At 41.2% G+C, this 13,406-nt stretch overlaps 1 protein-coding gene across 1 annotated transcript in view; it reads left to right on the forward strand.

Annotated features, from left to right (window-relative positions):
• Positions 1 to 9,268: 9,268 nt before the first annotated feature.
• The window catches only part of DCTN2 (dynactin subunit 2), a 76,022-nt gene continuing 71,884 nt past the window's right edge, over positions 9,269 to 13,406 (forward strand). Inside the window, exons 1-2 of the mRNA XM_070740921.1 lie at positions 9,269 to 9,374; positions 10,878 to 10,946. Of these exons, the coding sequence (XP_070597022.1) occupies positions 9,339 to 9,374; positions 10,878 to 10,946 (105 nt within the window). The 5' untranslated portion in view covers positions 9,269 to 9,338. The remainder of the gene's footprint in view (positions 9,375 to 10,877; positions 10,947 to 13,406) is intronic.

Below are 13,406 nucleotides of genomic sequence, written 5' to 3' on the forward strand. Positions count from 1 at the left end.
TACATTCAAACCAAATCTCCACCCCCACACTATATACTAGGAAGAAATGACAGTTGCAAACATTCCATTTTACAACAACACGAAGCTTGGAACTTCAGCCTGATGATGGTGAATGTGATTTCACCGAAACGTCGCATAGACATGCAAAATATTACACAGGGCAAAACCCGAACTCAGAACAATCTACATATATATATATATATATACCCACTAAAACTCTCACTGTGTATTGGACAAAATAAATAAAATAAAATAAATAAATAAATAGGGATCCCCAAATGTTGTCAGGAAATGAATCTGGAATTTTGCAGGCATTTTCTGGCAATGTCTGTGGGGTTTTCCTTTTCATAAATTACTGGGTTACTAGGGGAGTTACTGGTTACTAGGAGAGACATGGTTGATGATAAAGCATAGACGTATCAAAGATAAATGAGTGAAGATGATCTCCCTTGCTTCTCTCTGATCCCTGTTTGTCATTCCCATCAATGTCACAGCAGCTACTTGACATTTTAATTTGTTGTTAAATGTCCCTGAGGTTTATATAGAATAGAAGATTATACTGAATATTAAGATTTTGCTTTGCTGCATAACAGTTTCCTGATTTTTTAAATTAAAATCCAGGCATATTGTTAAAAGTTCAGCTGGGCCAGAAAGCCCTACATGTATTAAGGGAGGTATCTCTTGGTACCTTGGTGCCAATGAGCACCGTGTTTGGGGTACATACAAGCCAGAGGTGAGTTGCTCCCGGTTCAGACCGGTTCTATGGAACTGGTAGCAGGAATTTCCCCCTGCTCGCCAAACTGGGAGCGATTGCTGGCTGGCCACACCCCTGAACCAGCTATAATGGTGGTACCATATTGTTTTTGGCTTCTGTTCATGCACAGAAGCTGAGTTTTCAGCACTGCGCATATGCACGCCCATATGAAATGGCCATGTGGTGCGCATATTACTCATGGAGCCACACGGTGTGGGAGGAAGGGAACTGTTGGTGAGATAAATTAGAACTCACTCCTGATACAGGCCCTTTCCTTATATTTTTAACTAAAATTCCAACTTTCAACCAAAAGTTGGAATTAAGATCTCTGGGGAAAATGTCAACAACTTCAGATATGCAGATGTTACCACTAATGGCAGAAAGTGGAGAGGAACTAAAGAGCCTCTTGATGCATGTGAAGAAGGAGAGTGCAAAAGTTGACTTGAAATTCAACATTAAGAAAACCAAGATCATGGCCTTTGAACTTTGGTGCTGAAGAAAACTCTGCAAGTCGTTTGGAATGCAAGGTGATCAAAACGGTCAGTCCTAGAGGAGATCAACCCTGACTGCTCCTTAGAAGGCCAGATCCTGAAGATGAAACTCAAATACTTTGGCTGCCTAATGAGAAGGAAGGACTCACTGGAGAAGAGCCTAACACTGGGGACAATTGAGGGCAAAAGAAGAAGGAGATGAAAGAGAATGAGGTGACTGGATGGAGTCACTGAAGCAGTAGGCATGAGCTTAAATGGACTTCAAAGGATGGTAGAGCACAGGAAGACCTGGAGAAACGTTGTCCATGGGGTTGCAATGGGTCGGATATGACTTGTCAACTAACAACAACAATTTCCACTGAATTAAGACTTGCATACTGAAACAAGAAAAGATTTTCAAAATAAGCAGAATGTTGTAAGAATATTTATTTCTTATCCTGCTGTTCCATTTAAAGGACAATCAAAATATCTCACAAAATTTGAAAAAAAATCAAACCATATAACATTAAAAAAGATACAAAAATGTTTTAAAAGTTTTAAACATTTAATGTTTTAGTAAATTTTAAAATAGTAAATCATATATTTTTTAGGGTTCTATTTATGACCTTTCCATTTGACTGATTTTCCCCCCAAGTAACTGGATAAGCAGCTGCAGAGTCAATTGTTTAAAAATCATGTGGAAATATAAAACTCTATAGCTACTGGGCTTATATAACCTCAGCTTATTTGTCATCAGTAATTCACTTTTAACGTATTCTCTTGCTATGATAAATAGGAGCATATTCACCTTTTATTCTTATAACTTACAACAAATTTGCCTAATGAATTATTTAGGTTTACAATAAGGATGTTGAAATGGATTAGGTGTACATACTTAATAAAAAGGCACAATGAATTATTAATATTATACAGGCATAAAAGATGCAACCTCTGTATACTGCACTTATTATTTGCTGCACTTGCAGCAAAGCAAGATTCTGCAAGATACAAGGAAGACCTGTAATTCTACTAAAGATGGGTGAGGAAAGGATAAAGACTGGTGAGATAACCATCACCATTATTCTCTGTTTCATGAATACCAGGCTTGGCCCAATCTATTTTGCAGCTCAAGGCTAAGAATTATGTGTTGCCTTCTCTTTCAATGCCCAGATGTTGGCTGGACCGGCAGATAAGTATTCTTCTACTACAATTTAAATATAAATATACTGCTCAAAAAAATAAAAGGGAATACTCAAATAACACATCCTAGATCTGAATGAATGAAATACAGTGATACCTTGTCTTACAAACTTAATTGGTTCTGGGATGAGGTTCTTAAGGTGAAAAGTTTGTAAGACGGAACAATGTCTCCCATTGGAATCAAGCGATTAATGCGGGCAAGCCCAAAATTCACCTCTTTTGCCAGCCAAAGCACCCGTTTTTGTACTGCTGGGATTCCCCTGAGGCTCCCCTCCATGGAAAACCCCACCTCCAAACTTCTGTGTTTTTGCGATGCTGCAGGGGAATCCCAGCAGGGGAATCCCAGCAGCGCAAAAATGGGTACTTCGCTGGCAACGGAAGTCCGGAGGTGGGGTTTCCCAGCGAAGGGCGCATCAGTGAAATCGCAGCATCGCAAAAACACTGAAGTCCTCGAAACCCCACTTCCGACCTCTGTGTTTTTGCGATGCTGCGATTTTACTGAGGCTCCCCTCGCTGAGAAACCCCACTTCCGGACTTCCATTGCCAGCGAAGCGCTCATTTTTGTGATGCTGGGATCCCCTGCTGGGATTCCCCTGCAGCATTGCAAAAACACAGAAGTCCACAGAAGTTTCCCATGGAGGGGAGCCTCGGGGAAATCTCAGCAGCTCAAAAACGGATGCTTCGCTGGCAACAGAAGTCCGGAGGTGGGGCATCCCAGTGGCAGCAGTGGGTTTGTAAGGTAAAAATAGTTTGTAAGAAGAGGCAAAAAAATCTTAAACCCTGGGTTTGTATCTTGAAAAGTTTGTATGATGAGGCATTTATAAGGTGAGGTATCACTGTATTCTCATTGGATACTTTGTTCTGTACAAAGTTGAATGTGCACAACAGCATGTGAAATTGATTGTCAGTCAGTGTTGCTTCCTAAGTGGACAGTTTGATTTCACAGAAGTTTGATTTACTTGGAGTTATATTGTGTTGTTTAAGTGTTCCCTTATTTTTTTTGAGCAGTGTTTATTTAAATATAAAATATTTTTCTCTAAGCCAACATTCCTTTTCATACAACTCAGAGCTCATCCTCAAATCCTGTCCTCCGTGGTGTGAAGCTGTCTTGCTAACCATTTTGGAGGAGTTGTTCTCATAAATATAGCCCTTGTCTCATCCAGCCCACTGAAAAGGCAGCCTAAATTTAACTGTTACACTTTAATGATTTGCTGTTTTTCTGACCCAAATCTTAGCATCCAAATTATCACATGCAGTCTTTGTGATGACATAGCCAGTGACTAGCATCTGCTGTGCTTCTATTGGGCATCTGAAACTACTTTGGGCAACCTCCTTTCCCTGGTCACTGTTTTGTGCTTTCTATGGCTATTTTTACTTATAGGAGAAACTTAATTGCAGGTATGTCTCATGTTTCACCCATGTTCATCAAATGTTATTCAGGAATACCCAGTGAAGGCCTACCAAATTTTTTACTACCACACTGTGGGTGTGGCTTATGCAGGACACCCTGCATTTTCTTTCAACATCTTTCAGTGCAAATTGGGTACTCTGGGGTGGAGCTCCATTTTCATTATCCCACTGTGCCCACCCACCCAATCCCGTCCGGGCAGTAGCCCACCCCTGGGTACACTCAAGTTTTTAAAATACAGTGATCCCTCGATTTTCGCGATCTCGTTCTTCGCGAAACGCTATATCGCGATTTTTCCCACCCGATGACGTCACTCTCTTCCTTCCTTTCTCATCTTTCTCTCTCTCTCTCTTTCTCTATCTTGCTTCTTCCTCTCTCACACTCTCTTCTTCCCTCTCTCATCTCTTTCTTTCCTTCTCTCTCTTTCTCTATCTCTCCCCCTCTTGCTGGCGGGCGGCGGGCGGCGGGCGGGCGAGCGGGGGCATCAGCGAGGAAGACCCAGGGAAGGTTCCTTCGGCCGCCCAGCAGCTGATCTGCTGGGCGGCCGCAGCAGCAGCGAGCAGACGAAGATCGGGGTTTCCCCGCCGCCCACGCAAAGGGGAAACCCCGATCTTCGTCTGCTCGCTGCTGCCGAGCAGATCAGCTGCTGGGTGGCCGAAGGAACCTTCCCTGGGTCTTCCCCGCCGCCCACGCAAACTCCACCATCTGCGCATGCGCGGCCATGAAAAAAGGGCGCGCATGCGCAGATGGTGTTTTTACTTCCGCAACCCTACATCGCGAAAAATCGATTATCGCGAGGGGTCTTGGAACGGAACCCTCGCGATAATCGAGGGATCACTGTACAGTGAAAGTAAACCAGCCTCCTACAAGCTACTAGGCCTGTTATTAAATATTTGTTCAATAGTTTTTCAAAAGGCAAATAACCCTGTCTGGAAAAAAATAATAAAAGTTTTGTGCTGATAGTGGGTCAATTGCATTTGGAAATAGATGTTTTGCTGATTCTGTCCTAAATGTGTGCATGAAGGTTTTCTGCTGCTTCCACTAACAAGGAATTAGTGTTTAACATAAATCTGGTACCACTTTCTTTTTGGTTTAAGATTTGGATTTGGAAAAGGCTTTTATACAAGATATCTGTATGTGCCTTTAAAAAAATCTCATTGTAACAATAACAGAGTTGGAAGGGACCTTGGAGATCTTCTAGTCCAACCCTCTGCTTAAGCAGGAATCATATTAACTGCATCATATTAACATCTGAGAGGCAAAATAACCTGCCCAGAACGAATAAAGCATTTCCTTTCTCTGAGCGGTAGGAGACGTTTATTCACTCTCCCAGCGCCCAGATAAAGGAAACATGTTATTTGCTCTGGACTGCCCAGAGCGAATAAAGCATTTATTTTCTCTGGCTGCTGGGAGAAGTTTATTCCCTCTCCAAGCGCCGAGAGAAAGGAAACACTTCGTTCACTATGTGAAGATTGCCCAGAGCGAATAAAGTGTTTCCTTTCTCTGGGTGGTGGGAGAAGCTGGGCAGTCCAGAGAAAGGAAAATTTTAAAACCCTGTGGGACAAATTATTAAAAAGCAGGACTGTCCCATTAAAAGTGGGACGTCTGGTCACCTTACTGTTGGTGCCATCCAGCAAAAGCGAGGAACCCATTCCCTCTCTGCCGAGGCCTCTGCTGGGGTCTCCATTAGAGCTTTTGCTGAAGCTGCTCACTGTAACTTTGGTATTAGGTGGCATAGAAGTCAAACAGGCAAGCAAGCAAGCAAGCAAGCAAGCAAGCAAGCAAGCAAGCAAGCAAGCAAGCAAGCAAGCAAGCAAGCAAGCAAGCAAGCAAGCAAGCAAGCAAGCAAGCAAGCAAGCAAGCAAGCAAGCAAGCAAGCAAGCAAGCAAGCAAGCAAACAAACAAACAAACAAACAAACAGTTAAAGTCAATCTACCAGCCTCCTGCCTCCTCAGTATTTATTTATTTATTTATTCATTCATTCATTCATTTTTTTAATGACTCCCTTCTCCTTAGACTCATGGTGGCTTACAGCACTTTTTTTTAAAACAGAGCCAGCAAATTACCCCCACAATCCGGGTCCTCATTTTACTCACCTTGGAAGGATGGAAGGCTTAGTAAATTTTGAGCCAGTGATGAGATTTGAACCATTGACCTGCAGATCTACAGTCAGCTTTTAGTGGCCTGCAGTACTGCACTCTACCTGCTGTGCCATCTCGGCTCTTCTTTAGCATCTCTTCCCCCAAAGAGTCCATCCAAGAGCAGTGGTATGGAGGATGGGTCAGGAGGAAATGACAAGGAGTATATGCTGGAGGAGAAGAATGTAGAGTTGGATTCAGAAGAAGTCTAAGGGAGAGGTTCCTGGGCCACATATAGCTTTTCTAGGTAATATTTAGCTGTTATAGCTTACCTAAAAAATCCAGTATGAGGCCCTGAGTGCTAATTCCACTTTAAGTACAAAGCCAGGTGAGCAACTTTCGACCAGTTACAAGCAAATGGCAAACTATTGCACTGATAAGGCCGCACTTGGAATACTGCATCCAGTTTTAGTCACCATCGTTACTACTATGTACAAGACAGTTGAGTTTGCAATATATAAATGAATGTTTGTTTGTATTGAATCACTATAGCTTTAAGAGATAGTGTTGCAGGTTGCCATAAGAGGGAGCCATAAATAATGATTTTCTCTCTCTCTCTGCTTTCTCTGTTCTTTCTGCTGATTCACTGTGACTAATGTAGTAGGCTCTACATGTGTTAAATGATAGTTTAATGTATTTGTAAGCTGTAATATGTGTCTGACATGTAAGACAAAGATGGGCTTGTAATATTATTATTATATTGAGAGATATTGACTGGTTTGAATGTGTATGACCAGACTGTTTAACTTGACTTTACTATTTCTAAAGCAAACACTATTTTATACACTTTAATGTATCTGTCTTGTATGACTGAATAATTACTCATATCTCCTGGATATCTGCTGGAATCCCACGTTTTTCTCTGTACATGTCCTTGATAACTCAAGAGTTCTGCACACTCATTGACAACCATGATACAAAAAAGATGTTGAGATTCTAGAAAGAGTGCAGAAAAGAATAAGAAGATGATTAGGGGCCAGAAGCTAAACCGGACAATGAATGTTTGTGAGAACTGGGAATATCGAGTCTAATGAAAAGAAATACTAGAGATGACTTGATACCAGTCTTCCAATATTTGTGTTTTTTCCAGAGAGGAGGGGTCAACATATTCCTCAAACCAGCTGAGGGCAAGACAAGAAGTAATGGATGATTAACAAAGAAGAGCCAACCAAGAATTAAGGAGAAATTTTCTGTCAATGAGAACAAAACAATTGGTGGAATGGCTTGCCTTCAGAAATTGTGGATGCTCCATCACGAGATGTTTCTAAGAAGTGATTGGACAAATATTTGTCCAGAATGCTATAGGTTCTCCTGCTTGAGCAGAGAATTGGACTAGAAGACAGAGAACGAGAGAGGCGGGGAGAGGGAGAGAGATTCAGATGATATACAGTACAGTACATCTTCTTCCAGACCTTTTAAATGATTGGAAAAATCATCACATTATTATTATTATTATTTTTTAAAAAATATTTTATTATTTTTCAGAAACAAACATAACATACAACATTTAGTGGAGCTACATTCGCTCTGCTCAAAGTGAAAGTCATCATTGTAATAAAAAGGAAAGAAAAGGAGTCATTTTATTATTTAACATCGTCTATAAGGTGTTGTGATTCCGTCTGAGGCTCCTCAGGGAACGGCTGAACCTCTGCCGGCTCCATGCTCAGAGGGGGAGGATGAGGAACAGGAGGAGGAGGAGGAGGCCCAGGCAGACGGGGAGGAGGAATATCAGGCCGAGGGAGAGGGAGAACAGCCTGAGTCCCCCGGGGTGGAGCTCTCCCCAGCAGCCTGGAGTCCTTGGATGAAAATGCACAAGCCATCATCGATCTCAGGCAGAGAAGAGCAGCACAACGAAGGGGACAATTAGCCAGGTATTTCCAGCCCTAAATAGGCAACAGCTGGGTTTGGGTGTGGTTCTCCCCAGAAAGGCTGAAAAGGCAGACCCACCCTTCCTGTATTGTGGAGTATTATCTTTGGGAGTCCTGGGACCTGGCTGTGATCTTTGGCGTTTCTGACTCTGGCTTGTGGCCCTGAAGGCTGAAACCTTGGGGGGGAAAGACGTGGGTCTTATTCTCTACAGTGGTGTGTGTGCCAGCAAGAAGTCTGCTGTATTGTCTGGCCGTCATGACTCTGCTGTGAAGCCTCATAGCCTGTCTGTTGGGAAGAACAGGTTTTTCTCTGTGTTTGTTTTTCCAACTATAAAGTGCCTTTGCTTTTACCAGTGTGTCTGGCTGCTTTTTTCAGTTGGTGTTGAAGTCTGGGGGCACCCAGACAGAACAATAAGGTATATGAAAATATCAATTTTCACATAGTGAATATAAACCTATATAAGAGTTTATATAGATATATATAGAAATTTTTAAGAGAAGAATTTACATTTATGTTGTAAATAGTCACCATCTAATACAGTTTAACTACTAAATTCAAATATTCAAAGTAATATAACAACACTTATCTCTTATTGTTTCCCACCAAGTGTATACCTTCTGCCAAATGTCATAAAATTCTGATTCTTCTTGGTTATCATCACATTATTTTTTATAAACCTTAATTATATTTGTATCTGGGGAATCCAGCACATGATACCATGGTCTTTCAAGACTGAAGGATGCCAATGCAATGCAAATTGTATTTGGTTTTTTTTTTTTTAATTTTTTTTATTTATTTGTTTTGGTCAAATACATATTAGTGGTATACAAAGATATAATATTTATATACATGATACTAGTAAAAGAGAAACATTAGGACAGGGGATGGAAGGCACCATGGTGCACTTATGCACGCCCCTTACTGACCTCTTAGGAATCAGGAGAGGTCAACAGTGGACAGTCTAAGGGTGAAGTTTTGGGGGTTAGCTGATGATATTAGTCTGGTAGTGAGTTCCATACATCAAATTGTCTATGTTTCTTGTCGAAGAATTAGGATACTAAATGAAAACTCAAGCGCAAAAATAAAAACAGAAAGCACCAGGTCATAAAGAAGGCTAATAATAGCCAATTACTAATAATAAAAACAGAAATCCTTCCCCCTCCCTGCCCCCCGAAATTTCTGATTTTAACTTTGATGAGAAGCTTCCTGTGTACTTTTGCAGTCTTAAATGAAAACAAAATTAAAACCAATTCTGGAGAAATTGCAGAAATTGTATGCTAAGAGGATTCCCAGTAACGACGGAACTGAATGTCCTTCATCCAAGCAATGGATGACTACCGTCTCTAAGACTACAGCTCCCAGAAAGCATAGCGCGGTAAAAAAAAAACCCCAGGGTCTTCCCATCGCATCTCTCGGTTGTTCTCGCGATACTTGTTTTTTTTTTTTCTTCCCTGCCTCTTACCGGCCTAGGTGGCTTCAACCCATCCCTGCACCTGGCTATGGCCGATCCCAAGTATGCGGACCTGCCCGGCATTGTGAGTGACGAGGAAGAAGCCCCTGCGGGGGAGGTGGTGCCGTTTTAAGGATGGAGGGGCATAAACTGTGTGCCTAGGGAGAGGAAAAGGGTGGGGTCGGATAGGCTAACTAGTAGAACTGGAGAGATGGGGCTGCGGGGTGAATGGGTGAAGAAGTGGGTGGGAGATCTGCTTGTAAGAAGAGGAGCTGCTGAACGTAAAGTGGGGCTTTTGATCCGCGCCGGGGAATGGAGCTCCTTCGTCTTGGCTGAGATTAGAGGGGTTTAGGGGGAAGCCTCAGTCAGAGCTCAGCCTGATCCCGAGGGAGGTTTTTATCTGGCTGCCGGGGTTGACGGGATGCCATTAAGAAAGGAGTGCCTCTGAGGTTGTGCAGAGAGGTGGAGGGATCCCCTGCAGAAAGAGCAGGGAGTATTGAGTAATATCTCTGGAGGGCAGATGTTGCCAGCTGCATCCCCACACTTTTCAGAATTGCAAGGTTCCCTCTGTGTTTTGATTGCCAGTTTGTATCTGCACTCATTAAACTTGTACTTGGTTACCAGGAAGAGAGCCATAATGGAAATTGGAGAAAATAATAATAGCATTTAGAATTAGCATTTAGACTTATATACTGTTTCATAGTGCTTTTACAGCCCTCTCTAAGACAGTGTTTCCCAACCTTGGCAACTTGAAGATATTTGGACTTCAACTCACAGAATTCCCCAGCCAGTGAATGCGGGCTGGGGAATTCTGGGAGTTGAAGTCCAGATATCTTCTAGCTGCTACGGTTGGGAAACACTGCTCTAAGAGGTTTACAGAATCAGCATATTTCCCCCAACAATCTGGGTCCTCATTTTACCCAGCTTGGAAGGCTGAGTCAACCTTGACTCAACTTAATAAATGTTAAATAAATAAATGTTAATAAATGTTACATGTGATTTTGTGCAAACATAGAAAGTACAGTATAAGCAAAATGTTTCTTAGTGTGCTCTCTACACTCTAACATTTTATTTTAAAAATATTACACTTCTCTCTGGCTTTTCCCCATCACTGCCAGGTAGTGATAAAACATGAAAATTAGATACTACCATCAAAAGCGATTCCAGAATCAAAGGGTCCATTAATGATAATATGCTGTGCAAATCCTATGGCAGCTTTCTCTAAAGACAAGTCTGATGACTGAAAAAGCTGAAGACAGAAGGATACATTTGTTCCAATGTCTTGAACGCAGGGTATGAGAGTATGAAAAGCCGCTGCTGTTGGTGGCTGACTGAACAATAATCAATAAATTGTGCTTGTTTCAGTTAAAGAAAGGGCAAGTGTCACATTGAAGGGTATAGCCTAAGGTGTGGATTGCAGATTCTTTATTGGTATTTTATCTGGAGTGGACAGAAAGCATTGGGATGGCACATTCCATGCCCTGTAGCAACATCTATTTTGTTATGTCATTGGAGTAATTCAGCATGTTAATAGGTCTCTTCGGAATCTGGAGTAATATTTTGATTTTCCCCTCTTATTGTTTATCAGGCCAGGAATGAGCCTGATGTTTATGAAACAAGTGACCTCCCTGAAGATGACCAAGCAGAATTTGATGCGGTAGGAACATATAACATTTCTATTGTTTTTTAAAATTATGAGTACATTAAATGTGGGTATCTATTCTTAGACTATTTCCAAACATGTCATTTCATCAAACTTGTATTGCCTATTATTGTTATATAGAGTGACCAAGTGAAAGGAAATATGGAAATTGGAAAGTGATATAATTTGTTCCTTTAAATCTTTATCAAAGAGACCTGGATTTCATTGTTTCTTTTAACCTGAATAAACTGAAAGAAACATTCTTAAAAATATTAAACTGTTAAACTGTTGATCTCCTTGACTGCCTCCCTCCCTCCTTGCTTAATGTGACCCCACGAAATAATTATGAATTGTAGATTTTCTAAGGGGAATATTTGTGGTTTTGTAATAATAATTTTCTAAATTTAGACTTTGGAATTTGGAAGATTAGATATTAGGCTTTGGAATTTTTCAAACCAACTCTTATTCCTTCTTGCCTGAAAAGAGTTGTTTTTTTGCTTTTGTATATGTGTTAGATTTTTTAATGTGTTTTTTTATTAATTACATATGAACTTTAGCCACTTTATACTAAAGTGCAAGGTTCTTTTGATGTTTTTTTAAAAAAATATTGGTTGAAAACCATCAGCAAAACTAAACTAGGCAAGCGTTAATTGACTTTGGTGATGAGACCTTTGCTGTAATGAACAATCAATTCATTTTATATTTGTTGTTTTATTTGATTGTTGCACGCTGGTCAGAATTGCTATTTATTAGATGGCAGCTATACAGATAAGATTAGTAAGAAAAATAAATAAATCCAAGCTTTTACAATTAGATGCAATAGTTAGTAGTCCCAGTCTGAAAGAAAGAATTCCAGAAGTTACAGCAAAAAAATAAATAAATCTTAAATGATTCAGAAGGGCTGGCATGGATTTTAAACCATTGTAATATATATAGTGAGTTTGATATCTGGAACTAGGCATGTATTTCTTTTCATTAAATATGTGTAACCAAAAATATAACTGAAAATATTAGAAGTGTCATTTGATTAAGCTAGACTTTTTAATACTATATGCACTCTTTCATATTTATATTCTATATTTAGAAAAGAAAAATACTTGAATTTCAAGAGACAATCTCACAAGTTTAAAAATCCTATTATTTCTATATGCCCCAAATATGTGAATGAAGAAGCTGTTTGTGAATTCAGTATTACAAAACTTACTTTTTTGCAGTTGCATAAACTTTCATTTACTTAACTGCACAAGTTGTTGTTGTTGTTGTTATTGTTATTATTATTATTATTATTATTTATTGGATTTGTATGCCGCCCCTCTCCGCAGACTCGGGGCGGCTAACAACAGCAGTAAAACAGTACAACAAAATCCAATACTAAAAAACAGTTAAAAACCCATTATATAAAAAACCCCAATCATACATACATACAAACATACCATACATAAAATTGTAAAGGCCTAGGGGGAAAGTGTATCTTAGTTCCCCCATGCCTGGTGGCAGAGGTGGGTTTTAAGCATCTTACGAAAAGTAAGGAGAGACCTAGAGGTCGACCTCTGACCCCCCACTAACACCGACTGCAACCGACCGGAGAGGTAGGAGGAGAACCACTGAAGAACAGTGCGTCCCACTCCCAACCCCTCTAGCCGGCGCAGAAGGATACCATGGTCGATGGTATTGAAAGCCTCTGAGAGGTCAAGAAGCACCAGGACAGAGGACAAGCCCCTGTCCCGGGCCCACCAGAGATCATCAATGCGACCAAAGCAGTTTCCGTGCTGTAACCGGGCCTGAATCACCACCTTCTCAACAATCTTCCCCATAAAGGGAAGGTTGGAGACTGGACGGTAGTTATTGAGCACGGCTGGGTCCAGGGAAGGCTTCTTGAGGAGGGGGCGCACAAGTACCTCCTTATAAGGAGCCGGAAAGGACCCCCTCCCCAAGGAGGCGTTGACAATCTCCTGGACCCAGCTCCGTGTCACCTTTCAACTGGCTGAAACCAACCAAGAGGGACATGGATCCAGTAAACAGGTGGCAGAGCTTACAGCTCCAATGGCCTTGTCCACTTCCTCAGGTGTCACCAAGTCAAACTCCGCCCAGACAGATGGACAAAGACGTTTAGCCCCAGTCACCTCGACTGACTCGTTGTCAGTCGACTCTGTTTTACAATTGGAGTCGAGGTCTGCTCAGATCTGAGCGATTTTATCAGTGAAAAATGTGTTAAAGTCCTCGGCACTACTCTGTAAGGGCTCCCCAACTCCCCCCTGGTTAAGAAGGGAGCGGGTCACCCTAAACAGAGCGGCCGGGCGGGATTCCACTGATGCAATCAAGGCGGCATGATATGCGCATCTTGCCGCCTTGAGCGCCATTTTGTAAGTCTTAATATGAGCTCTTACAAGTTAGTCCTTGTTTAGAAATTGTCTTGTTGCTAAGATTGCTTTTGATTACCATGGTGATTACAATTGAAAAGAAAGCTTATGACTT

The sequence above is a fragment of the Erythrolamprus reginae genome, chromosome 2 (genome assembly GCF_031021105.1).
Source record: "Erythrolamprus reginae isolate rEryReg1 chromosome 2, rEryReg1.hap1, whole genome shotgun sequence".
Taxonomy (NCBI): domain Eukaryota; kingdom Metazoa; phylum Chordata; class Lepidosauria; order Squamata; family Dipsadidae; genus Erythrolamprus; species Erythrolamprus reginae.